This window comes from Perissodus microlepis, chromosome 2 (genome assembly GCF_051167445.1).
Source record: "Perissodus microlepis isolate ML-2025 ecotype Zambia chromosome 2, ASM5116744v1, whole genome shotgun sequence".
In the NCBI taxonomy this organism is placed as follows: Eukaryota; Metazoa; Chordata; class Actinopteri; order Cichliformes; family Cichlidae; genus Perissodus; species Perissodus microlepis.
In genome coordinates, this window is record NC_140462.1 from 19240534 (window position 1) to 19264614 (window position 24081).

The 24081-nt window shown below is 38.9% G+C and overlaps 1 protein-coding gene across 2 annotated transcripts; it reads right to left on the reverse strand.

Moving 5' to 3' along the window:
• Positions 1-10162: 10162 nt before the first annotated feature.
• LOC146392686 (uncharacterized) lies at positions 10163-23683 on the reverse strand. Of its 2 annotated transcripts, none has more exons than XM_084952033.1 (17): positions 23549-23683; positions 19794-19834; positions 17815-17962; positions 16769-16821; positions 16614-16668; positions 15389-15439; positions 15268-15308; positions 15129-15139; positions 14956-15039; positions 14691-14712; positions 14471-14495; positions 14307-14382; positions 14204-14220; positions 14030-14124; positions 11758-11832; positions 11416-11571; positions 10163-11331 (listed from the first exon to the last, which is right to left on the reverse strand). In XM_084952033.1, the coding sequence occupies exons 2-17, from the start codon at positions 19794-19796 to the stop codon at positions 11179-11181; spliced, it is 1065 nt and encodes a 354-aa protein (XP_084808159.1). In that variant the 5' UTR covers positions 19797-19834; positions 23549-23683; the 3' UTR covers positions 10163-11178. The 2 variants fall into 2 exon arrangements, with proteins under 2 accessions (XP_084808159.1, XP_084808157.1); XM_084952031.1 differs by having other exon boundaries at positions 10165-11331; positions 14691-14715.
• Positions 23684-24081: the final 398 nt, after the last annotated feature.

Sequence of the window (24081 nt, forward strand, 5' to 3'; positions counted from 1 at the left end):
CTACAGGTTACACAAGCAAAGTAAGAGGATGTCACGTAATCATGTCCCTTAGGAGCTCACCACAATCTGACTAAAAGAAGAACTTCAACATTTTGGCACTCATGTTCAAGCCTTTCAGCTTCAGAGTTGGCTCACCCTTTTTTTGTATGCTGCATGTTCAGTTTTTTCTGTTTTTCCAGACCTGAAGGGTTTTGTTTTTTTATTAAACAGTTTTTTCAGGTAGCTAGTGATCCGTGGTTTGTTCACAAAGCAACGTACAGTCCTCACCTCACAAAATCTGATATATTTTGTAATGGTAGTGTAGCCAAGTACAGGATAGGGTAGGGGAAGTTAAAGTAAGATGGAGAGAATGGACCAATAGCTAGATTCGTAGGAGGGATAAAGTGAGTTGTGTGGAGAAGAATGACTGGAGTCACAGGTAAAGTTGCTATGAATTGTATTAAACTATTTAGCAACAATTTAACAGCATTTCATGAACAGGAATGAAAACATAAAATAAAATACAGTGACAGCAATAATAATAACAATCAGAATCCTATCTGAGCTCAGATATGTCAGTTTTGCCGGCTTAATAGTCAGTGTTCGGTCAAGTCAAATCCAATAGGTCAAAAGTCTGTGATTGGTGCGATTTCGTCCTACCGCACTGCTCCAATTGTTCGTGAGAGAAGAGCAACCTGCCCTTCTGGGCCAACTCGGAATGGCTGTGGTTCGGTTCAAAGGGAAAGGCTCGCCATCTTCCTTGTCAGGAAGAGATCCAGGTCTCACGATCCCATAAAAAACCTAGCCTGTAAACAACAGGACTATTACTAATTCAGTTCACACTCTAATGATATACATGGCCATATGTGTAAATAATGCAAGTGCTATAACAAAACAAGCACAAAACATTAATTCTAATTTCTAACTATAGTCTATACAGTGCATCTTAATCATGAATGCAATCTTTAAATCACAATCAGCTTATTATATCATCAAGGTGCACATTTCTATCAGAAATCAGAAATAAACCATAAACTATGGTAGATTATTTTTTTACAGTATTGCCCTTTAACTGAATTACAGGAGCATTGCTTTACACTGCATAGCAATGAAGCAATATATTATTTACACTCAATGTACAGAATAAAATTACCAAAAGAATATACAAAAACCCACAGGCTGTAGTTTTACAGTATGTGGTAAGTATCAGCACAGTAAGAATACACACGGACATCTATCCAGTGCCGCTCAAGCATCAAATGTAACAAAAATAAAGTAGATTCATGACCTTTAAGATCAACATTAACTTATTCCATCATCTTATTTTAGTGCATTTAATATTCAACAAGTAATACTAGAACATCATCAGCACACAAGCTGAGTGCTCAGAATGGCTGAACTCCGTGAGAAACCCGTGTGTTCTCCCACAGTGAAAATGTGGTTAGTTACAGCTACAGCTATGAGCATCAGGCTAGTTAGCTTTTCAATTAGCCTGATTCGCCCAGTCCCAGTTTAACTCACCAGCACACTTCTAATGTTCAACTCTCAGAGAGGATCTTGTCCACTTCATCCGCTCCCGTGCAGATCTACAACATTGAAATTAGGCCATTATATTCCCCGTGAACTTCTTGTTAGCTTTTTAGCTTCAAGGTTAGCTTAACAGCTTCTGACTCACCACTATGGTTTCAAAGTCCAAAATGTTCACAACAAATTAGGTCAGTTTCTCCAAGGTCCATGCAGATCTCCGGTATGGATATTTGCTCAATTTATCAAGTTAATAGTTATTTTCCAGCAACAAGCTTGGCGGTGAAAATCAGCGATGGTCTCGTGCACCTCTGTCTCTCTCTGTGTCTGAGCACGTGACGGTACAGAGCAGGGGAAGGCGGGGCTTGTTCCTTCCTAACCAGTAGGGGTGTTAAATATACTCTTTGGGTTTTATTCTTATATTTATAGTATTTATCTTTTATTATTGATTTACTTTAGCTCAACTCAGTGATTAACAGAGTAATGATAAATCCCAATTAACAATAACAATGTTGTATTGCATTACTGAGTCGTGTAAACTCACTGGGTTACAGTAGCCAGTCAAAAGTAAAGTCACTCCACCTATTAACAACACTTGGGGAGAGGATGCCATTTAACAACCTGTTAACAACTGCAATCTCCCAACAAAGGAAGGGGCAGGAGCTGAGTGACACTGTATGAATTCTCCATTTGCATACAGTGGGCCTGTTTTCTCTGCTGGGGCAATGGTGACTCTGTTGAAGAGTTAGTAATGTTTTGTTCAGACAGACATGGCTATCAAGTGCTGAATTCAAAATCAATCTTGTCGCATACAAAGTTGTAGTCAAAGGAGCTTGCAAAGAAAAGCGTCTGGACTTCTTTAAGTTTCTTGAAGACGTTTCACCTCTCATCCGAGAAGCTTCTTCAGTTCTAAGGTCAAATGGTGGGGAGGGACAAAAGGACCCCCTGATGATCCTCTAATCGCCTGAGCCAAGGTGTGAAACTGGGTGTGGGTCCCAATCAGCCAGGGTTTCGGGTGAGCTCATTCTGAAACCTGGCCCCACCTTATCATGCGAATTCCTGAGGTCAGATGGCCCAGGATGTGAGTGGGCATTAAGGTGTCTGGGGAGGGAACTCAAAACTGGATTATAGATGGCAGACAGTTCGTGTCGTAAACCACTGTCTCTGTTCAAAGATGGTCGCTCACAGTGGACATAGATGGCTTCTTTCACTCCTCTTTCAAACCATCTGTCCTCTCTGTCCAAAATGTGAACATTGGCATCCTCGAAAGAGTGACCTTTGTCCTTTAGATGTAGATGGACTGCTGAGTCTTGTCCCGTGGAGGTGGCTCTTCTATGTTGTGCCATGCGCTTGTGAAGTGGCTGTTTGGTCTCTCCAATGTAGAGGTCTGGGCATTCCTCGCTGCACTGTACCGCATACACCACATTGTTAAGTCTGTGTTTTGGAGTTTTGTCTTATGTTTTTGTCTGTAGAACCCTTTTTGTATTTGAAGTATGTCGTGGTAAGGCAGAGGTCTAACAGTGTGACCTCTGCCTTACCACAACCTACAAGTTCACCAGGGAAGACACAAAGGATAACTGTTTGCCTTTCCTGGACTGCGCTGTGCACATTGAAGAGAATGGCAACCTCAACATCGAAGTTTACCGGAAGCCCACACACACGGACCAGTACCTCCTCTTTGACTCCCATCACCCTCTGGAACACAAACTTGGAGTAATTAGGACCCTACACCACCGGGCAGAACATGTTCCCTCTAAGCCTGAAGGAAAAAAGAAGGAACACACACATGTAAAGGAAGCACTCAAAACGTGCGGCTATCCTAAATGGGCGTTCTTAAAGTCAGCAAAGAGGCACAGAAAAGAAGATCAGACACCAGTGAGGGAGGTTAAGAAGGACAGAAGCAACAACATTGTCATCCCCTATGTAGCCAGTGTATCAGAAAAACTCAGGAGAGTTTTCTCCAAGCATGACATCCCAGTGCATTTCAGACCCAGCAACACGCTCAGACAAAAACTGGTTCACCCGAAAGACAAAACTCCAAAACACAGACTTAACAATGTGGTGTATGCGGTACAGTGCAGCGAGGAATGCCCAGACCTCTACATTGGAGAGACCAAACAGCCACTTCACAAGCGCATGGCACAACACAGAAGAGCCACCTCCACGGGACAAGACTCAGCAGTCCATCTGCATCTAAAGGACAAAGGTCACTCTTTCGAGGATGCCAATGTTCACATTTTGGACAGAGAGGACAGATGGTTTGAAAGAGGAGTGAAAGAAGCCATCTATGTCCACTGTGAGCGACCATCTTTGAACAGAGGCGGTGGTTTACGACACCAACTGTCTGCCATCTATAATCCAGTTTTGAGTTCCCTCCCCAGACGCCTTAACGCCCACTCACATCCTGGGCCATCTGACCTCAGGAATTCGCATGATAAGGTGGGGCCAGGTTTCAGAATGAGCTCACCCGAAACTCTGGCTGATTGGGACCCACACCCAGTTTCACACCTTGGCTCAGGCGATTAGAGGATCATCAGGGGGTCCTTTTGTCCCTCTGCGGGGGGATACTCCCACTAGGTTTAAATCTGGGACTCCCCACCATTTGACCTTAGAACTGAAGAAGCTTCTCGGATGAGAGGTGAAACGTCTTCAAGCAACTTAAAGAAGTCCAGACGCTTTTCTTTGCAAGCTCCTTTGACTACGATGACCTGGATGACTGAGAACCTTCACAGACATACAAAGTTGTACGTAACGGGGTACATCATATCCTAAAGACCTTACAGTATTTTATTATCTCAACAGAACACTTTGGTCTAAGTGAAGGTTTATTTAGCCCTCTCTTCCATTAGTTCCTACACAGATTGACTCGCCATGGGTCGCTATAACTCGACTCGGATCGACTGGTTTTCCATGACAATCCAGTACTACTTAACCTGTGTGGTTGTCGTCATAGCAACACGTCTAAGTGTCCCTTTATGTAATTAATAAGCAACACAAACGGTACAAAAAAGTACCTGCTGACCGTGCCGAGTAATAGAAAAGGGCTTTTGTGATTCCTAGAGATTCTAAAAGCAGTGTTCAACTATCAAACCCCTCTCTTGTGGAGCCTTAGTTTGGGTTTGGGTGACAAACTTGAATTCAAATTTAAAAACTTTAATAAAGCTTACAGTTATGGCTGGATCATGGAACTGGTGGACTGATCACTGCATACAGGCATGAACTAAAACTTTCTAAACTTGCTGCAAAGACATTCAAGGAGTGGATTAATAAGGCTATAAAGAATATGCAGGCGTGTCTGGACTTCACTGAATGGGAGAACTGTGATCCAACAGTCTGATTTAGTATACAAATGCTGTGACGTCCAATTTCGTGATGACAGCTGCATACCATCACACAGCAGGGTGAGTTATAATAATGCCGAGCCCTGGTTCAAGGCTAAGTCAAGGCTACGTTTAAAAACTCGAAGAAACTTAATGACTACAACACTTTTCAGCTAACGACTGATCTGGAAAAGGTTCAGGCAGTTAACCAAATATAAGCCTAACCCTTCCCCCAAAATTCCACAAGAATGTGTCAAGTTTCACATGCTGCCTCCTGTGAGACTTTTACAATCAATAGGTACTTTCATGAATTTAAATACAGAGGTTTTACAACAAGGTGCTACTCACTGTTGACACTCTAGAGCTAGAAGGCCAGAAACACCAACATATTACTCCGGTGCTTGCTTCCCTTCATTGGTTTCAGTGCGTTTTAGAATTAAATTCAAAATCTTACTATTGACTTATAAAGTGCTAAATGGCCAGGCACCGGACTATTTGTCTGCGCCCTCTAGACCCCTTCGATCAAGCGATCACCTGCTCCTTACCTTACATAAGTCTAGGATGGTTCATCAGGCATTTGCGGTTGTGGCACCGAAAATGTGGAATGATCTACCTCTCCACATTAGAAAGGCCCCAACTGTTACTCTTTTTAAATCGCATCTTAAAACATATTTTTTTACTCTGGCTTTCGAAACTGTAGGAGAGTTACCAATTCTTTTATCCTAATTTTCTTTTAATTTTCTTATCTGTTGTTGTTGTTGTTGTTAATGTCATTGTTTAATTGTTATTTTGTACAGCACTTTGGTCAACTCCCTGTTGTTATTAAATGTGCTTTATAAATAAATAAATGAAACAATGAAATGAAGACTAGGCCCAAATGTGACTGTTGATCCCTGGTGAAATCTAAAATACTCACAGCAAATTGAAGTTTATCAATACAGCAGGGGTTCCTATTAGAATCAAGCTTCAAAGATGTGTATTAAAGCAATCAAATGCCTTGTGACTGCTACACTGTACACTTGGGGCACTTATCAGGTTTGTTTATAATGGACAACCATAAGATTATTGGATTATTGTAGGGTCTTTAACTTACAATATAAAACACCTTGAGGAGACTGTTTTTGTCACAGTCAGCGGAGCCAAATGCAGACGTAACAAAACGTGAAACGTGACTTGAATAACCAAACACGAGTCGTTTATTGAGGCTGGCAAAATAACTGCAAACAAAAGGCAAAAAGCAAGACTAACAATAAACTAAACTGGGTGAGCTAAATTAAATAAATATACCTACAACAGGAACATGGACCTAACATGAAACAACGTGACATGAACTCTTGGCCTATAAACACAGCAGACGATATGACAATGACACACTGAAAACAGAGGACTTAACTACACACACAGCAAAATCTCCAGTGTTAAATTAACACTAGAGAGTGTCTATATGTGTCCACTCTTTTGAGTGTTAAATATAACACTGTTGAGTGTTAAATGAACACTTTTGACAGTGTTGTATTTTTAAAAGTAACCTAGTCAGTTTTTAAGATTTACAATAACTAACACTGAGCAGTGCTGATTTTCTAACACTGGAAAATAACTCAAAATGTTAAAAAATATTCCAGTGTTAGAAAATCAGCACTGCTCAGTGTTAGTCATTGTAAATCTTAAAAACTGACTAGGTTACTTTTAAAAATAAATGTAAATGGCCTCCTTGACTCTGCGCTCAAACCAGCGTTCCTCCCTGTCCAGGATGTGTACATCCTCATCATTGACAGAGTGTCTTCTGGCCTGTAGGTGTGAATAGACTGCAGAGTCCTGACCTGACAATGTGGCTCTTCTGTGTTGTGCCATCCGCTTCGCCAGAGGTTGTTTGGTTTCCCCGATGTATAAATCCTGGCAATCCTCCTGGCACTTAACAGCGTACACTATGATACTCTGTTTGTGTCGGGGGACCCGATCCTTGGGGTGGACCAATTTTCGGCGCAGTGGTTTAAAAGCCACAGAGACACATTAGATAAAATGTGTCTCAACTGTTCTGATACTCCTGACACATGCAGTCGACGGCACTTGGTACACTTAATAATCACAGTCCTAAATGGGTTATCTCCTATCTACAAAATGCAATGTCTGCAGTTTGGACAGACATACAGGGTGCAGGGACATCCAAAGAGATCACTGTGACCCTCAGCTGACTTCTGCCGATGCACTTTTACAACTATATGATCAGTTTATAAGTACGGTAATGAAGAATTAAACTTATACATTGCCAGTTAAGTTTTTCTGCTCAAGCTTAAGCTAATTCAGTTAACAATAGTTCTGCAACAATCATGTAACCATCACGACTAAGGAAGACTCTGGACCGGACCTATGCAGGTCAGATTTTGGGAAGTACCTCTCAAATATGAATATGACCTAAAAAGAAGTCATTCATTAAATTGTGCATCTACACTATTAGGCCACAACTCTTAATCTTTGAATTTGTTTTCAATCACATTAGTATAAGTGTATAAAAGCAAGCACGCAATCCATTCAGTGTGTTATAAACGTTTGTGAAATAATAGGTTGTTTCTAAACAGCTCACTGAATTTGAAATCGGTATTGTAATAGGATGTCACTGTTGCAACAAGTTTGTGAAATTCCTAACTTCCTAGATGTATTCCACAGCTGTAAGTACACATTTGCAATGCACACTATTTTCTGCAAGTACCGTCTCTTTGCATCCAGACGCAATCTGTCTCTGTACTGTCTTTTTTCTTTTAAACTAATTTTAAGCATGTTCCCTAGCAACCGTCTTTCCAACACAGTGTGTTTGTTTTGATTCGTGGCCCAGAAATATGGCGCCACATTGCGGTGTTATGTCAACTCCAAAGCCCTATTATAGAGATTGACAGACCACGTGACTTTCGCGCATTGCATGCCGGGAACTCGTGGCAAAACAATCCAAGTACAGCATCAAATGCAAGCATTTGCAGCAACGCAAAACGTTCATTCTCCGGTTCTAATACCTTCTTGGTTTTTCTTTGCCCCCCGAAAAAAGGAATGTACAAAATGAAGGAGAAAAATGCCGGTCTGTACAAAGACAGACTCCACGAAAAGTCAAAGAAAAGACACGAGGAAAAAATCAAAGGAGTGAAAGGGTTAGACCCTTAGGAGCACAGAGTGGACAAAAGACGTTAGCGTGCTGCCCAACTTTCTCCACGCTCATATTTATAATTATACGGTTCTTGGAGTGAGTGCATACACTCATGAAGTTTAGTAACTTCAGGTCACTGCATCAAGCCCAGGTACAGTTTACCGACGGATGGGTACAGAACTTTGAAATGCACCGTGTAGAACGAAAGACCATCGTATGTATCGTACGTTTACCAGTCTCACAAATCGTCTTCATAAATACACATTCGTTAACCGTTTATTAATAGGACCTTTAAGCTCAACGGTAATTAATTAGTAGCGGAAATAATTTCTGGTACGCATTACAGAAATGTAGCAGTGACAATAATATTGTATGCTGAAATCGCACTGGGCAGTTAGTGATACAAAAAAAACTGTTTTATCCTGTGAATAAAAGTATATGTTTTTGTCAATGTACCATGGTAATAACAGAAGCGAAACACAATATTGTGTCAGGACAATTCACTATTTATGCACAATAAACAAAGGAGCATAGCGCGACAATTTCTGTTCAGCGCCAGACTTGCTTGTAACCTATATCACCAATTATGTTAAGAAAAATGACGTATTAACTACTACAAAACACTGACCTTTGTGGAAATGCTTGGAGCAGACTAACATGTGAGCTGGAGTGTTCTAGGACGTTATATTTGGTCTTTGAATGGCTGCAATCCAGGCCATCCGTCTGTTACTTCGGAAACATGGCTTGAACAATTTCTCTTCAACGACGTAATCCGATAACAACCGATCTCTTTACCCGTCGGCTTCCCGTGGCTGTCATGCGACCGGCTATTGCAGTTAATAATACAACAGCTTCTTGCCATTTTTTTGTGTTTCTTTTTATCGCTGTGTGACTGATTTCAATTGAAAGCCTGCATACGCTAGTACCTCTTGCCACGAGTTCCCAGAATCCTTTGCGGTTTTACCCCAGAATGACGTCACATTTTCAATCTCTATTGGAAAGGGGAAGTGTTTAGAACCCCCCCAAAATCATGACCAGTGTGGGGGCAGTGCTGAGGGATACAAAGCATAACAGGGTTTGCTGACTCAATAACCACAGAGCCTCGAAACCTCCCCCTCCTTAACATCAGCACAAATGCTGTGCACTGGGAGCTTCATGGTATAGATTTAAATGACCTCACTCTGGTTTTGTAAAACTAATGGAAAAATTGTTAATATTATGCTCTCACAAGTTTACTGAGCCACTTCTGCACCTTTGTTTCTCTCCTGCTTTGACTCTGCCATCTATCAATCAATCGATGTTTTTAACTTTGACTGCATTTCTCCATGAGCTTACTATCTGGTATGGCTGTAATTATGCATACCAGTTCATTATTTTTGACCATCTGCTCCTATCCTTCAAGGTCACATGGGTCAGCTGGAGGACTGCTGACTTTTTGCTTAACCGGGTGAAACTCTCTCTCAAGTTGAACACAGGATACACACACACACGCAAATGCCTCCACGCTTACTCCCACCCGAAGTGGGCAGGCGGATCTGTCTAGCACTGGAAGACTGGCTGCTGTGTACATGGACTAACTCCTGACTCCCCCCTGCTGCAAGTCATGTGCTTTCTGTGTTTCTAGTGTCTTTTTTTGTTCTCAAACTGCTCTCCCCCAGGAGCTCAGTCTGGGAGGATATCTTTTTTCTCCTCCTCTTTCCTCGTGTATTGTGTATTTCCATTGTTTTTTTCGTACCTCTCTGACGTGTCTTCCCAATGTTATGTTTGTGTATTCTATTTGTGGTCGGAAATGGTGCTCATGATGGCTCGGGATAAATAAAGTATTGTCAATCAATCAATCAATCAATCAATCAATCAATCAATCAATCAATCACGTGACTTGAAGTAGTTTGTTTAGCCTTAAATTTGCTATTTAGCTTGTAAAAGTGGCTTTCAATCTGTCAATTTTTCCACTTATATTGTAAAAATTAGTAAACTTTAGTTAAATGTTATAAATGGTTTCACTTGCTATCTTTAGTTAAGTTACCAACAGAAATCTTACCTGCAGAGCACTCTCTAAATCAATTCACTGCACTTAAGCCAGAGCCACTGAATGGCACTGAGTCAAGCTAATTTAAACCCAGCACTGGGAATTTCCTAACTCTTGTAATAATTTATAATAAAATCGTGATAAAATAAAAATATAATCTTTATAACATTTCATGCAGTTCATGACTGAAAAACAGTATTGTGCTGTTTAAAAAATAAGGCCAGGGAAGTAAGTCTGATTTAAGAAAAAAAAAGAAAAGAAAATGTGACGTAGGTATGGAAGTCCATTCCTGCCAAGAAAATTATAGAAGAAGGCAAAACACATGAAAATGCTAACTTTTTTACATGGAGTTAGAGAACCATTTTAGGCTTAGTGGTCTATATGTCACAATTCTTTGCATGATCAGTGTTTAACTGAATTCCAAATAAACTGTCCAAAAACCAGATTAGTATTTAAGAGATTAATATTTAATAATTGTTTCATTTCTCAGTAAATGACCAAAGATTAAGCTATTTGGTTACAGCTTTTTGGTTTGTATAATTGTACAGTTACAGACTTTTTTATTTTAGATTGTTGCTACAAAATATACAATTTGAAGACATTAAATTAGGATAATTAGGGTAGATCACTATTATCTGTCAGAGAGAAGTTGGTCTATAATCGGGTCCGGGGACCCTCAAGGGATCTGTAAAATAATTCATTAAATTGCGCTAGATCATTAAAAAGTGCATTTTATAGATTGGGGACAATTTGATTCAATAACAAAAACATATTATATCCAGTAATTGCTACCACATTATGGAGGAACAGGAAGAACTGATATGATTGTGACTCACTGCAACAATGAAATCACTTGCTAGTTTATTAGCCTGGTAGCTAACAGGTGTGGGGAGATTTTCGAATGCTGTGGCAGAACCAGCCAAATCGATATTTTGATTATAGGAGATTTTGTGTCACTGGACCCAAAGAATTTGAGAACCACTTGTCTATGGAATTAATTAAAAAACCATTAGCACATTATTATCAAAATAACCAGAAAATATAGGTACGTCTGATCAACGTATATATTTTTCTTTTACAAACTCCATCCACCCCAACTTGCTCAGAATGACAGTGCTACAGTTTTTGTGGAACTGTGAACACACATGACACAAGAAACACATTGACATATCTTTGTTGGCAAGGTTCACATGTTATTGTAGCAACCGTTCAACATCCCCTTTTGTTATAGGAAATGTCAGCACACAGTTGTCTGGGTACTTGTTTCCCATCGCGGTTCTCCCACTGACAAGTGTTATTGGAAATATGGAGTGGAACTTGATGATGTCTGCCACAGAGTCAAACATCTGAGGAAAAATAAAGGGAATTAGAGTAAATATAGTGCGATTGAGGGTTCTTAATGAAACATTTTCTGAAATGTGTTCACTCACATCATTTGAACGATATCCTGTGCCCAATGCGTACTTTTTTGTGCTCTCGACAAACCGAATTTTGACATTGTAAACCTTCTTCTCATGATACACAACCAATACCAAGGGTTCAAAGTTGCTGTTGGTGGAGCAGTCTCGTACCAAAAATGCACCATCCTAATGGGAGGAGTTACAAAAAGAAAAGAATATTCCTGTTAAACTGTGCTTTTGGTGTGTTGTTTTTACACTTTCAACTGATATAGATCCAAATAACTATGTTTAACATCTGCCCAAGGTTAAGACATGTTCAGTTATATTTTTATTTATATATATTTTTTATATTTAGAGTCCTTATTGATATACCTTGTTCACCAGGTGCAAGGCGTGCTCAGCATCTGCTCGATTACATGTCCCGATGTACCAATCTTCCTCACAGGTCTGCCAGAAAAGTTCATTGATCAGTGGATTCAAAACTAGTTAATATCACGTTGTGACGGATATCATTCTTGATTACAGGATTAGTTTGGATTAATTATGGATAGTTGTGAAAAATTAAATACACCTCCACTGTTTCCATAGGAATTAAAGGGGTAATTAGCAGCCAGGTGATGCCAATACACTTGATTACCTGATCATCAGCCCATGTGATCATCTCTAAAAACACAGAAGCTTTGGCATTTTGCTGAAAATGATTATTCAGGTGTTTGTTTACACAATACTACAGTTTTCCCAGGAGTGGATTCCCCCAAGAAATTCACCCCAAGGTCAAACTGTACATTGCTAGGTGCTGCAAAATAAGTGAAAAATACCCAAGAGCTACATCTTAGACTCTACAGGCCTCAGTTAACATGCTGAATCTCAAAGCTCTTGAATGTACAATTAGAAAAAGAATGAACATGTTTGGCTTTTTTTGAAAGGGTTACCAGTAGAAAGCTACTTCTTTCTGAAGAAACGTAGTAGCATGGCTAAAGTTTGCAAAGTTGCATCTTAACAAACCACAACATCTCAGGAACAGTCTCCTTTGGACTGATGAGACCAAAGTGGAGATATTTGGCCATAGTGAACTGTGCAACTGTGGTGGCGAGGTGTAATTTCTTGGCTCAGCTGCTGGAGGGAAAGGTGGAGCAAAGTGGTTTTAGGAGAAGTGCCAGCTGAAGAGAATAGTGCATCTGCTAATTAAGCTCTCCTACTGAATAATAGGTGTTAAGAACTGTGTCTATGCAATACTGAAGTGACTCATAGTAGCAAAGATACTTGCTGCTGCCACATTCTAAACATAGCATGTCAGTGCAAACACCTCTTACCAACTGGTGGAGGTATGATGGTTGGGTCTTGTTTTGCAGACACAGGACCTGTGCAGTTGATCATAAACTCCGCTGCATACCAAAGTACTCTTAAGTGAAGTCTAAGGCCATCTGTCCAACAGCTAAACTATGACTGAAACTGGATCATGCAACCGGGAAAATGATCCCAAGTACAGCAGCAAATCTACAACGAATGACCCAGTCAAAGTCCAGAACTCAACCTGATTAAAATAGACGGTGGGACCCTAAGAAAGCTGCACACGAACGAATGCCTGCAAACCTCAATGAACTGAAGCAAAAGAAAGCAAAGCAAAAGAAGAGTGGGCCAAAATTCCTCCACAATGACACAAGGGACTGGTAAAGTCCTTTAAAGTAATTCTTGAATCCTGAATCACTTAACCTTTCAAATGTCTTTTTTAGAGTTCTATGAAAATTTTAAGTTTGGAAAGAAAAGCGTCTGGACTTCTTTAAGTTTCCTTGAAGATGTTTCCCCTCTCATCCAAGAAACTTCTTCAGTTCTAAGAGCAGTTGGTGGAAAGTCCCAGATTTTAAGCCCTATGGGAGTGTCCCCAAGAGGGTCATGGACCTCCTCTTGATCCTCTACCGAATCACACGAGCCAAGGTGTGAAAGTGGGTGTGGGTCACAATCAGCCAAGGTTTCAGGTGAACCCACTGTGAAACCTATCCCCACACTGTCATGTGATTTACTGAGGTTAAATGGCCCAGGATGTGAGTGGGTGTTAAGGTGTCTGGGGAGGGATCTCAAAACTGGATTATAGATATCAGACAGTTGGTGTCGTAAGCCACCTTCTCTGTTCAAAGATGGTCGTTCACAGTGGACATAGATGACTTCTTTCACTCCTCTTTCAAACCGTCTGTCTTCTCTATCCAAAATGTGAACATTGGCGTCCTTGAAACAATGACCTTTGTCCTTTAGATGCATGCGAGTTGTGTCCCGTGGAGGTGGCTCTTCCATGTTGTGAACCCATTGGGCTCGGTTTCACAATGGGTTCACCTGAAACCTTGGCTGATTGTGACTCACACACACTTTCACACCTTGGCTCATGTGATTAGGTAGAGGATCCATAGGGGGCACATGACCCTCTTGGGGACACTCCCATAGGGCAGGGAATCTGGGACTATCCACCAATTGCTCTTAGAACTGAAGAAACTTCTTGGATGAGAGGTGAAAAGTCTTAAAGGAAACTTAAAGAAGTCCAGACGCTTCTTTCCAAGCTCCTTAGAGTACGATGACCTGGATGACTGAGAACCTTTACAGACATACTTCAACAAAAACTTTCTTTTTCACACGACTGTAGCAGCACATGTACCTGTTGAGGCTTTTCCATTGGGACAAAGTCGTGCTGGTCAAAGTCTTCTTTCGTCTGAGGCCATTCATGGTGATGGCGTTTTGATGGGACCCTTTCTTTAAGTAGATGTCAGGGGGGACTTATTAAGTCAGTAACTGTATAATGACTGATAATGATGAGCCCAAAGATACTTACCTAGACTTTGATGGGTCCTAAATAAAAGACAGAAAAGATGCATGTAAATAAGACATAACATTTAAAAAAGCATCTTGAGAAGCCTGAAAATATAAAGTCAGACCTTCTTTCTAAGTGAGACTCCAAATCCAGTGAATGCCTGTAACTGCCGTGTGTAAGACTTTCAGAACTGAGTGGACCTAAAAAAAAAACCCCTTTATGTGTTAATACAGTTGTAAACAATTATTGGTAACACTTTATAACAAGAGGCTGTAATTTTTATCTTACCTTTCATATGTGAACTAAACTCTGCCTGTTAAAAGTATAAATATTGAGTTAAATGACAATGCATGGCGAAATTTGTAGAATAAAATCAAATGTATATATGAATAAGGAAAGCATGTTTATTTTACAGTATTTCTCACAGGACTTAGTTTGTTAAGAGATGGTGAATAAAATGCAAACAACAATACACCTTCTAATAGGTTCAGCATTTTTAGCTACTTACATTTCTAGTGGTCCCGTGCTCTCTGCTGAAATCAAATGACATTAAATAATATGTCAGAAGAGCCTCCAGCATTTTCTGTGATAATTTTTCCAACCAGCAGATGGTGTCATCGCTACACTGTACAAACTGTGGGGTGTTGTTTTTGCTTTACACCATTATTGCAGGGGAAAAAGTCACACTGGGTTATCGTCAACTCCAGCAAATTAAAACCACAAGGAACTGGGACAAGTGTCAGGTTCTATATATAAAATAAAACAGTACTCACTCTCTCCTGCAACCTTGCTGTACAGCCTTTCCAGACAAGACATTGACCAACTCCAGGGTAAAAGGTGATGGTGATTGCAAACTCCTGCAGGAACAAAGAATCAAACAGTAAGTGCATCCATAAGGCAGATAAATACAACAATGAGTAACTTAAACTATAATTTAGCAAATTACCTTTGTGAGTGCTGTAATGTTAGAAAGAGAAAAAGTTGGTCACCTTTTTAATAGTTTGTCAGCATTACAATTTATTGAAAGATTAAAAAACAAACAAACAGTAGTACAGTATACTGTATTGTTTGGCACATGAAGTTACCTGGTCTCCTTTTGGCACAGGTGGGTTCCTCCTATCTGTAACTACACCACGTGAATATACAATATGAGATTTAAACTGTGACCCAGAAAGGCAAAACAATTTCAGTCAGCTGAGATGTTACCTGTTTTCATCTTTTGTCGGCCAGGCTTCAGATCTCTATTTATCACAGGTGCTGTGTTTCAAACACAGAAGACAAAGGTGAAAAGGTACTTCTTCTGGGACAGAATCAGCTTTTACTCAGTTTACGGAAAACATTACAGTACATTTAACTAAAGACAACCAGTATCCTTCAATTAATCTGTAATAATCAGCTTTAGTATTAGATGATGCCAAATCTACTGAGATCAGAAGTTGTAAATCTATGAGAAAAAAGTATTTTATGTTAAGCTGCATTAAATTAAACAGAAAAAAAGAGTAGCCAAAGACTGCACATTACTAGAGGCTGAATATTTCTCACCACACCATGCATGGATGAGAGGTATATCAAGATCCTGCTTAGTTAAAAAAAAAAATTCTTAAGAATTTCAAGACAATGTCTCCCATTTTTGAAATGTTTATTAATTTTAAATGTTTGCCCTTCCCAGTGGTGCAGTCACCTCTATGTCACCCTCTGTGCCATTTCTGGTAAACTTTTCATGTCAATCTATCCATTCATTTCTGAGCATTACCACAAACAATACAACTAAAAGACATACAGACTGATGAAATGAACTACATAACTTCATGTTATCTGGTTGAGTTAAAAACTAGCTGAATATCGACAGCCACCACTAAATCCCCAAGTTGTTTAGGTGGAGTTGACTTTCCTACTTTGTCAGTCAAGTGTAAAACACAACTTCAGATTTCTTTTGAAGTACTTTCTTTTCATTCTTCTTTGATTTTAAGCGACAATTAGAGCTAGTATTTGCTTCACTATGTTCATTAGCTAGTCGCTGCCCACCCTGGCAGTGCAAAGGCGCAAGGGCAGACAGCAACTAACTAATGAAGTTAGTTGCAGCATATGGGTTTTCAGCATGAGTAATGCCGTCTAAGTGACTCTGTGCTTTGATGAGCAGCAACCAAGAAGAGAGAAATTATTAAGCCATTGCAAAGACTAAGTTACCTTCAATATTTATCCAATGTTTTCTAATTTTCATTGATCATATTTGCCAGCACAAGCTGCTGTTACCAGGCAAAGTATGGATGTGCGTGATTATGTAATTAAGTTATTTTAATTGTTAATTAACTGTGATTTAATAGTTTTGTTTTTCAAGGTAAACAAAGATGTCTCTGATTTGAATTTCACTGCTACTGTTCAGTGTCTTTACCACAATAATCACTCAATTTTAAATGCGTTGTAGGTTTACCTGTTGAAAATGGTGTTTCTCTGGGTGGACATCTTGGGAGGATGTTTGAGTTACCCTGATTGATTGAAGAGCACAACGAAATATGGAGTACGGTCAGTAAGGTAGTTCCATTCAAATTGTATATTTATTAAAGAAGACCAAAAAAGAAACCTTACAGGGGAGAGTGATGAAAGGTTGTGAGCTGATGATGACCTTGGGAGATCCCTGTCTTAAGAGCCAAAGAAACACTCTCATCAATGACTGTGATGATAGTACTTTAAGAAGTTCCAGTGTAAGCTGACAGTTTAAACACCCTGTGAGTTTGTATCATTCCTGTAAGTCGGTCGATGTCAGTCCCAGCAGTGCACTGCAGCAGCAGACTGTATTGATTACAGAGGGAGAATGCTCCAAGTGTGAACAAATTTAAAAGCCACATTCACTATAAAGTTGTAGACATGCAGCTGTGAGGCCCCTGGCTGCGGGCCACATCCAAGCAGGAGAGTAAAGCGAGCTTGTTCGCACTGCACATTTCCCTCTCTTCCCCCTCAGCTGCTGGATAATTGTAATCTCCTGCAGTCTGACTCAGCCAACAGATGGCCCTGGAGACCCACTGGCAGATCATGCTCACTCAGCATGAGCTCTTTCTCAGATCCAGGCTGCTTTCATTCTCACCACAGTTTGTGGTAGATCTGTTCCCCCCCACCCCCCCTGCACTTCATTCAGCTTCATTCTAATTACATTCATGAGAGCATTTCTGTGTAGGAAGGTAAAATAGACTCAGTGTCCCTGAGTCAAGTACAAATAGTACTTTAAGTCAAGTTTGAAGAAGTTTGGGAATTATTAAAATCATTTTAGTGGTTTTAGATTAAGATAACTGCTTAAAAATTCATTTAATAATTACTTGTGGACGTATGACCTTAATCCACTGTATATGTATACATTTAAGAAATAATGAAAAAAGGAAATAATAAAACACTATTAAACATAATAATAATAATAATCACTAAAAGTGCCGATCCACTAAGCTCATCTTACTTTCATGTTTTAATGTGCTTTATTAGGACCAAATAAACAACTTTTCTCAGTGGTCTGATTAAAGATGCTTTAAATACATTTTCAACTCATGAAATTAAAATCAAGCTATAGCTGAGGTAGTAGCAGTACTAGATGTTAGTATTAACAAAACTAACATTAAAATAGAAATGAAAGACTTTCTTTCTACCTGCATACTCTTGGTCATCATTTATGGGCCTCGCAGGAAGAATGCGTACATTAAGCACTTCTTCCTGGTTATCCACCACATCGTACTCAGGTTCCTCTACGTCGTTAGCATATCTTTGAGTTCTGTTCCTTTCTGCTCTGCTGCGATCCTGTGAAAAGAAAATTGCAGCTTCTTTAGAGTGGGAAATTACACTGGCCTGCTGTTATTATTACCATTATTTTTGTTTTTTGTTGTAGTTTATTTTAACTTGCCTTTTCTTGCCCTCAACATCAGTATAAAGTAACATATTCTGAGCAGGCAACTCTTTGCAGTTTCGATGCACATACACAACACTAAGCACAGGAAGCAACTATGGTGATATAACCCGCTGCTTGTCCCCCAGGGATTTCCTCATTTACAATTACACAGGCACCAAAGCCAACACATCATAGAAAAAGAGGTGATAGCTTGTGACACAGTGTTAAAAATCAGCAGTGTCTATTTCTGGGAGTTAATGACATATGACACAAAGTGCATTGTGACCATGTTTGGTATTTTGTTCCTCCTGTTGCAAATTTGGAAAGATGGGTGAGATTACGGTGAATACACAGTTAACGGGTGCATTGATCGTGCCGAATCAAACCTGCTCCTCTCTTTTAGTTAAAAAAACCTCCACATCAGAACTCCTTTGCTTTTAATGAGGAGAACAGTCAAGACTGACTTTTCCACAAGGAAATTGATGTTTGTGTCCAGCAGGTGCAGTGTCACCATTAGACATTTGTGCAGCACCCAACCTGAATATTTTGTCACAGGAATAAAGTGGAAACCACGTGTCCATGTTTTCTGTCTCTAATGATGCACCCTGAGACTTTATTTTAAAAATACTGGGCTGGAAATGTATTTTTTTAAATTCCCCATTTATTAAACTAATCTATCTAAACTACCTGACTAACGCAGTCTTAATTAATGAGAAAATTAAATTGCAAGCAATCCTTAATCGACATTTAAACCAAATAAAAAAAAAAGTAACAGTATAGGTTTTTAAACAGATATTAGCCCTACTCAGCTAAAAACACTTTTATGAAAAGAAAACATTTGAGATATGCAACATTAGATTTTACTTCAGGTCTGTTACACATTTTTGTAGTTTTCTGTAGTTCATGATACAATGTTCAAAAAAGTTTTTCAGAATATGATTGAACTATAATGTTTTTGTTATAGAAATCAACTCTAACTCGACATTTTCAGTCTTTGAATCATCATATAGATTATAGAGTTCAATAGAGTTCAATAGAGTTATCCAGATGAATAAGAAAAGAACAAAAACATACGTTTAGGTTTTTAAGTTAAGATCAGATTTCGTCCCTTTCTGATGTACATGCAAGCCGTTTCCTCTTTCCAGAGGACTTTGGTCATTAAGTTTGAGTGTTAGTACTTTGCGCTATGCAACATCGTTCTGCTCTGCACTTCTGAGAAGCATCGTGAACCTAAGCGCTTAGGAAAGTACAGAAGAAGCTTTCCTCTAAACACAGAGCATTTCCTTGTAATACCTTGGGCTGACATTATATAGTAATCGCCCAAACAATACGTTTACCTAGAATATATAACAACTATTTTAATTTCTTTAAACCTCTTGTGTTTTTAAATGATAGACGTATAATGTATTAATTGATTATCATGTATTATTAATAGTAACCAACTCATGTCAGCAGAGTGCATGTAAACTTATGAGAAAATTATTGTATAATTGGTGACACTAATATAAAATATTTCACAAATTCAGTTTAGAAATAATATTACTAAATCACAGAGAACAATCCTTGTCGCCTACAATGTGTTGTTTTTACCATGCACTAACAATGACAAAGCAGAATCTCACTTCAGTCATTTCTGTGCTAAAAGGTAATTACACAGGGGGCTGCAGACTCCCAGCGTATCCCCTGGGAACATTCATGTGGAACCAGCAGCGAAACGCTGTGGATACGGCCGCCATAACTCACCATTATCACAGCAGACTCATGGCTGTTCCCTCTATCTGCAGCTAACGAGGGGGTGAAACAAAAATGAAAAACATCATTAGTTGGGTGTTCAGCAAAAGAATGTGGCCTTCCAATACAGTTTGTCCTTGGACTTTTCTTACTCAACAGTTACACATGCAGAGGAATGAGGTCATTATATACAACAAAACAGAGCCGTTTGTGGCCTCCTGCTGCTGTCACTTGGTGCCACGATGGTTTTCTTTCGGGTCTGAATTATATTTTTAACATAACAGAAACTGTTCAGGAATTTTTTTAACACTTTTTAAAAAAATGTTAACTCAATCCATCCATTCATCCATCCATCCATTGAAGGTTGATCATTTGAAATTTGACATTATCACCTGGCTTTGGAGTTTGCTCTTCAAATGGAAGGACTGATGATGCCAAAAAGCAAAAAACAAACAAGCAAACAAACAAAAACAAAAAACCAAGCAAAACAAAAATACCAGAACTATCCAGTTATTCTTATCTGATAGGATTTGTATCGCTTTGTTTATGTTTTTATCTTGATGTTAAGCACACCGAGTTTACATGTAACAAAGTGTCTTTGAAATTAACATTGACAACGAGTTTTTCTTGGTCATAGCTGAATTATGGTCAACAGTTCTGACACCCCACCCCCCAAATACCCAAAAATCTAAGAAACAAACCAAAAAACTTGTATTAGTTAAAATTCATGATGATGATCAAGTTTGCTAATGATTATATTTGACTTTTTAAATATAATTGTTCACATATTAACATTATTCCTACTTAAAATGAGGTTCTGCAGGATTTGAAGGAAGAGACGTAACCTGGTTTAGATTTATGGAGGTGCTTATGGAGGTAACTCATATTAATACCTGAGGACCCTCAGTTTATAACTTTTCTAGACCAGCGTCAGTGCTACACACTCTTGCCTTCACAGTGAAAAGCTGGTCAGATTAATTTAGAGCAGTTTCGTTTTTCTGTATCCACCTTTCTGTTATTGCTCATTTTTACAATAAATTGGTGGATGATGTAATTCTAGTGTCATAAGCTCTTTATTTATTCTGGTCAAACCTGCTGAGTTTGAACTGCTATTTGTACTCTGAGGGGAAAAATGGTCACTGTAATTGACAATGCAGAGCTGCTCTAGATAGTCATGTATTCTTTTCAAAATTTAAGTTCTTCAGTATAGTTATGCACCAAAAGCATAACCTGTTAGATTTTGAAATATTGAGTAACACACTCACAGAGAAGTGTTCTTATGTAGGGCCTCAGTCATACAGATGAGTATACCTAAACATCAGTGATGACTGTTTTATATAACTTACTTTTCTAAAAGGTTTGGTCAAGTGTCATCAGCATAATGAGCAATAAGGCTGTATTGGCGGATTATGGGAGGCAGAGGAAACATGACATTAGATTTTGACTAAATACGCAAAGTAATTAGCATCCCGAACAAGTTGTAGATCACCCAAATAAGACCAGATCAAACACGATTAAACGTGAGCCTTCCCTGCAACTCGGTAATATCACTGCATGTGTCTAAAAGTATCTCTCTGTATGTTCAAGATAATGTTGCTGATTTTTACAATTTTGTTTACAGTTTTTGTCTTAAAAATCTAACAATTAATTCATGAAAAATCCATAAAATTTAAACTCACAACCATATACAATGTGAGAATTTAATCCATGAATAATTTAACCTGTCAACACTCCTTACCCCAAACATGCTGGTGCTGGTGTATTTTGAATCAAATAAACTTAATATACATTAAATCTGATTACCTTTACACTGTTTGAAAACAGAAATCCTCACGATAACAGTTATTTCAAATGGTTAACACATCACTAGCGAGAGTATGTCCAAAGTAAAATAGACGTCTTACTTCTTCTGTAATTTAGAGGCACATACTTGTTGAATCACAATGTGCCACAGACGGTTTTCTCATTAACAGTTCAATAATTAGGTGCTCTAGAGGTTTCATTCTTTCTTAATGCCAAAAAACGGGGGTTAAAGTGAATAAAAGTGAGCAGATTTTACGTGGTCCACAAGTTCATGAATATCACAAAGGTGGCTGTGAAATCGTTTTAAATTTGATCACATTAGATCACTCAGATCAAATGAACTGAAATCCAATCTCACAATGAAACAACTGAAGGGCAAAAAGACAGTTGTTATGCTTTTGCATTAGCACGCTGCACTGAGACAGACTTGTGCAGTCACAGTTCCTTCACTTGTGTAATTTTCAAACTTTAACCTCCTAGGACCTGGCGTCCACATATGTGGACATCACATTTTGGGATATTTAGACCAAAATACTCAATTTTGCTCTACAAGGGCCTGATATCCACTTACAAGGACAATATACTGCTACCGTTCTATCAAAATTTTAAACGAATATCCTCAGATGTGGCTCTCATTTTTCTTAAAAACAAAAATAACGTAAAAATAAAAAATCTGGTAATTCTTTGTTTTTACATTCATCGGGCCCCAATCAGCCCAAATATCAAAGAGAAATTAAAAATGCATGCCGTGGAAGAGTTCGGGTCTTAGGAGGTTAAAAATATTCCATGAATTTTAAAATCCTGTTTTCAAAAAGGACACGAAGAGGAAAAGAACCACATCCTCACGAGTTATCCACCAGTCTTTGATTGACAGCTTTTGATAGTTTTCTTTGGCCATGAAGGAAAACAAAACAGAAAGCAGGAAGGAAACCTGCCCAAAATAGAATTTAGGACATTTCAGCAATTTGAGGGATTGTGAAAATGCCAGCTGACATTAGAGGCTACCGACTCAAGTAGCAGCAAACTCAGTATTGGATTTGGCACTGTGGTCTAACACTCTGTGGGGCTGCCTGACTACTTTGCAGAGCTTACTGGGCCACGGGAAGTGGGGTGGGGCGAGACATATGAAAAAGGAGATTAGATACATGGAGCTAGCATCTGAGGTTAAGCAGTTAGTCTGGAAAATAAACTTGTGCCCCATGGAAATTGGGTGCAGAGGATTGTGGCAACTCAAACCACCAGACTACTTAAGGATTTGTGACCTGGCTTTGCTACGGAGATCAAGAACGTATCAACTGCAGAGAGCGAGAATAAGCTCAGTATGAGGAAGCGCCATCAACAAATTATGATGATTATCATTAAAAGTTATTTCCCTCTGTTGACACACGTTAATCGATTTGTATCGATTTGCAGGTAGTTAGAAGCAAGTAGATTGGTTCGCTCTTTGTGCATCTTTTATCAAATTCACTTAGCACACTTGACTTTTTAGGTTGTGCAATAAAAGCGCTCATTGACAGTTTTCATTTTATGACTGTAATTTGGTTACGCCTGTAATTTGGTTACGCAGTGTGAAATATTTCAATTTTGCTCTGTGTAATTATTTTTGTGAATCAAAATTAGAGGCACCTTATATTTTTAACATACATATATATGTATTTTTAGAATTTACCATAATTAACTTGACACAGTTTCATTCACACTTCAGTTTTAGGAAGTTCAATGTTCATAATACAGAATAAAACGACTTTTTAATAAAATTTAAACCAACTGAAATCCTGTTTTTGAATTTTAATCAAAGTGAGTTTCTCATCTTTTGCAGCAGCTCTTGCCTTTTAAAGACCCCCTTTCCTATTCACACATTTTCATCTATTTTTAGCACAGAGAAACATCCGCGCTTTGTTTTTTTGTAGCATTTACACACTCACAAATGCAGAATTTCAACATTCAATTCTAAGTGAACCCACCTTTTCTGAAGATTATACAGCAAGCACACCTTCATCAGTAAGTGACCAGCAGTTTTGTGCTTCTTTGGTTTGTGTATGGTTATAGAGAGAAAGTGTCTGCAGTATGTCTTCCTTCCCAGTGTACGCGCAGAGACACTGAGGTTGCATCAAGTCTCTAAGTCTCAGAGTTAAGCAGCCCACTGTAACCTAAAATAACTTCCTGTGTGGTGAGTAACTGGCCTATAACTCGAGGTCTTCTCTGTTTTAGATAATAAAATGGTTCTTTGCAGACAGTTTCTACTTGTGCATCTGTGCCCTGACTTTACTAACACTAAATTGTCAATTCAGAAAATGAACAAAATATTTATCAGATGCGTCCTTTCTAACACGAGTCTTCGTTTAAGTTTCTTTATTGCTTCTGTGGCAACTTTTAGCTCTGTGCGAATTATTTCCTGTGTTGTTTCGTCCTGTGATTTTGACAGCTTATTGTTTGACACTATTTTAAAAGCATGCATAAAGCTAAACACTACACCAGATGCTCAGTAAATCAGGGT